Genomic DNA, 3826 nt, shown 5'->3' with positions numbered 1-3826 from the left:
AGCAGGAGAAGTGCAGATGAAAGAGGAAGTCGGAGGCAACCAAAAGGCCGACCGTGGTGCACGTCCCCCTGAACTCACCATGTCGTTGTCGTTGACCACCATCAGCTCGATATATTTGGTCTCGGTCTGGACGGGGGGTTTTCGAGGAGATCTCTTGGATCTCCTCAGGCCTGCAGACGTCTGCTGCTGCTCCTTCATTTGGTCCGGTCTGTCGTCATCACCTCCTCCGTTGTCCCACTCGCTGTCCTCAGCGCAGTCTGCAGCCAGAGAAACGGTCGACTGTTTAAGCAGTTTCTGGTCATTTTGTTATTTGCTCCTGTCACATGCAACATAAAGTCCTGCACCTCTATGGAAATAACACAACTGTGGCTAGAAAGAGAGAGAGCTCAGAGATGTCCTCAGTGCAGTATAAAGTTAGACTGCTAGAAATCATGAAAAACAAAAGAAGAAGTGGTGTTTTTTGTTGTTGTTTTTTTTACCAACAAAAAAAGAGTAAAAACTCTGAATCAACTTGTACAAAAAGTTTTAGCCAAAAAATCCCAGAATTTTGGTGACATGACTGTTAGTCACAGCTGAGTCACTTAAAGCTTCACAGTTATGCTGAGGACCGCAGAATCCTTGTTTGATTTTTGGTTAAAGTTTTAAATGTGACATGTAGAATAATTTCAATCCTGGATTTGGTTATTTGTTCTGACAGAATTTAGCAGGAAATCTGAAAATCCAACAATCCCTTCTGTTTTCCAGTTGCTGACTCTGATCAGGGGTGTCAATTGGAAGATTTTTAAAAACAAAAACATTCTTTTCACACGTGCTGGTGGGTTTTAAGGCTCAACAAGTTTCATCAGAGCATCACAATTTTCAGTCGTAAACGCTGTCACTGTAATTATCTGTATGTAGCTAAATATCATATCCAATGTAATCATCACAGTCATTAAGTCTTAAATGGTCTTTCTCAGTAGCTGTTTTTTGGATATTTTGTTGAAGGTTCATTTGAGAACAAAGACTGAATTAAATTAGGTCACTTCTACTTGAAATGATAACAAAAACACAGCATGATTGGGTTTTTTTTTAGCTGTAAATTCAGACACTCTACACTATAATGCATTTAGATACAGAAAGGACTCTGAGGCAGGGGTTTTCTGATGTGTCATGCTGTAAAGGATAAATCTGTCTCCGTACCTGGGCAGTCGGGGGAAAGTCTGATATCAGGCATCCTGCGGATTAAGTGAGCACCATCATCCTAAAGCACAAAACACAAGAACATGACAAAAATGCAGCGTGCCAACCCCCTCTATCATCAGTCTGTTCTATCACTAAACTGTTTACCTGATTGCTCGCATTGTGAACCGGCTCAATCCCATACGAGAAGAAGCCGTCGGAGAACATGCCACTAAAGAAACAACAAGGGAAAAAAAAGACATAAGAGGCCAACAAGCAGAGCTGACAGAAGACCAGTGCTGGATGTTGTGTTAGCGGGCTGACAGTACCAGAGGCCGTGGCAGGTGGAGACAGCAGCCCAGGACTGTGGCAAACCTCTCAGCCTGCCCTGGTAGTAGCAGTGCTCTCCTCCCTGTGGGCACAGAGCTTCATGAAACCACCACTGACACGCTTTTAGACTTCATTAGATTTCGTTGCAGGTCAGCGCCGAGGAAAAACCTCCCTCCTTTTCCCCGCCGTCGTGTTCGCGGCTCAGTTTGTGACCTACTTGTTCGGCTGCACTTGGCTCCGCTGCGCCGACAATAGAGCTGCAGGTTCAACAGACCTCTTTAATAAACCAGAGCTCGTTTTATCCACACGGTTACATCCGAGGGTTTAACACGGAAGAACGGCACGCTGTGAACAGGAAAACAATCCTGATTCTACAGAAGGGCTGCTATGAAATTATAGATCTTAACTGTAAGCATTATTTTATATTATATTTATTTATTATTAGAATAACAATGCTAAATCACACTTGTTTTTGTTTTCATTATATTCTAATTTATATATATGACATGTATTTTTTATTTTCTAGTATTTTTTTAGATAAATTGTTTAAAAAAATGATCAAATAAAATGATAATTATAATGATGCAGCTCTTTATAATAATTCTTTATGCCATTTTTCTCAGCAATTTTTAAATAAATCTTATTAGATTCACATTTATGTGCACGTTTACAACAACAAACTAATTCTGGATGCAAATGAAGCAAATTTTCTCCAACAGGATGGCTTGGCGTAACTATTTATTTGAATAAAACATCAATTTTTGTAAACTCAGTCCACAGCCAGCTTGCAGCAAAACACGTTTTTAGTCCTGTGCGGCTCTACAGAATCATTTGTGGATAACTGGTTAATACTAGAAATTTTAATCAGAATAAATGAGATAAAAGTGTGTCGTTATTAATAGCGCTGTGTGCGTCATTTGTCTCGCAAAGTGTTTTTACAATCTTGAGTATGTTTTAGGTGTTTGATTGTGATTATTCAAAATCTGTAAAATAAATAGTTTAACTGCAGAATTTTTGGGTTTTTTGCTTGATTGAAGGTGTTTGATGGTAACAAACACAACAACAACAAAAAAATAAAAGCTTTTCACTGTAGAAGTTTTAAGTCTATCAGTTTATCAACAGTGTTTGACTGCAAAATAAATAAAGACATAATAAAATCCAAATGTGTCAAATAAAAATGTTTTTTACTATTGAAGTATTGAATGTGTTCGATCACAAGATTTCATTTTAAAAAATCTGTAAAATAACCATTTTTCCAATGTAGAACGTTGAGGTCTGTCAATTTATTGAAGGTTTTTGATCCTAAAAAACTTCTGAAAATACAGAAAATCTTTTTTTTTTTTAACAGCAGAACTTCAACTTTAATTTATTGCTGTTTGGTCGTAATAATTGAGGAATAATCTGTGAAATAAAACATTTTCACTCTGCTGCAAAACATGTAATGAAAATAAATGTATTTGGAGTATTTTACTTTATTTTTATGGTTTATTTTTGGCAGCAGTCATTGCTTATGTTTTTCCTTCTTTAAAAAAAAAAAAAGAAAAAAAAACGACTGCAATAGATGGAAGAGATAAAAATAGGGCATCTGCTCCTTTAGTCCTTTAACCAACCTTGACTATCACTCTGAGGGCTTGACAAGGTTAGAGCGGTGAAGAAGAGCCAGAGGGAGGTGAGAAAAGTGAGAAACGCTGGTTCACCTGAACCGAGCTGAGCTCAGCGGGTCGCTTCAGCCTCACAACAACAAACCTGCGAGTTTTGAGCTCAGAACGGAAATAAAAAAAAAACAACAGAGATAGGTGTTGTCCTGAAGGCATCGCGGCTGCCGCGTCCAGCAGCATCACGTCAGGCTTTTGTCCAGCTGAGCGACAATCTGTTCGGACTACAGGTCGCCTCTCAGCCTCCAAACGCTCTGAGAACCAAACCTACAAACTCCCTGAAATCCCTCCTCGGCGCTGCGGCTCATCTTTTTTTTTTTTTGCATTAACTGGTGTTTTCCTCCTTCCTCCTCTTTGCTCCGCTCTTCCCTCCCTCTTCTTTCATTCTCTTCGCTGCCAGGAACTTAATGACACTGCTGAGCAAACTGGTTGCTATGGAGACAGGCCTGCGATTGGTCAGGAGGTGCTGGAGGAGAGTTTGGAGGGATTGTGGGTGTGGAGCGCTGCTGGGTGGGCGGCTGCTGTTCTACAGGAGAAAACACTAGTCGTCCCTCGCGGACAGCAGAACGCAGCGACATTCCTGCGCTCTGCCCCGACCGGCCAGCGTCGCATTAAAAAGGGGTTTCGTCTGTTTTTCACGCTCTCCTGATGATGCATCTCGGTGGTTTTGCACCGCCGGCGTT

The 3826-nt window shown here is 40.5% G+C and overlaps 1 protein-coding gene across 1 annotated transcript in view; it reads right to left on the bottom strand.

Annotated features, from left to right (window-relative positions):
- LOC103373143 (disintegrin and metalloproteinase domain-containing protein 11-like) overlaps positions 1–3826 on the bottom strand; it is a 32504-nt gene that overhangs the window by 19020 nt on the left and 9658 nt on the right. The window contains exons 6-9 of the mRNA XM_008302962.1: positions 1488–1570; positions 1327–1390; positions 1180–1240; positions 79–257 (exon numbers count right to left, since the gene is read on the bottom strand). Of these exons, the coding sequence (XP_008301184.1) occupies positions 79–257; positions 1180–1240; positions 1327–1390; positions 1488–1570 (387 nt within the window). The remainder of the gene's footprint in view (positions 1–78; positions 258–1179; positions 1241–1326; positions 1391–1487; positions 1571–3826) is intronic.

This window comes from Stegastes partitus, unplaced genomic scaffold (assembly GCF_000690725.1).
Source record: "Stegastes partitus isolate 25-593 unplaced genomic scaffold, Stegastes_partitus-1.0.2 Scaffold1913, whole genome shotgun sequence".
Lineage (NCBI taxonomy): Eukaryota > Metazoa > Chordata > Actinopteri > Pomacentridae > Stegastes > Stegastes partitus.
The sequence above is the reverse complement of the archived record's forward strand: the minus strand, read 5'-3'. Positions and strand labels throughout refer to the sequence as shown.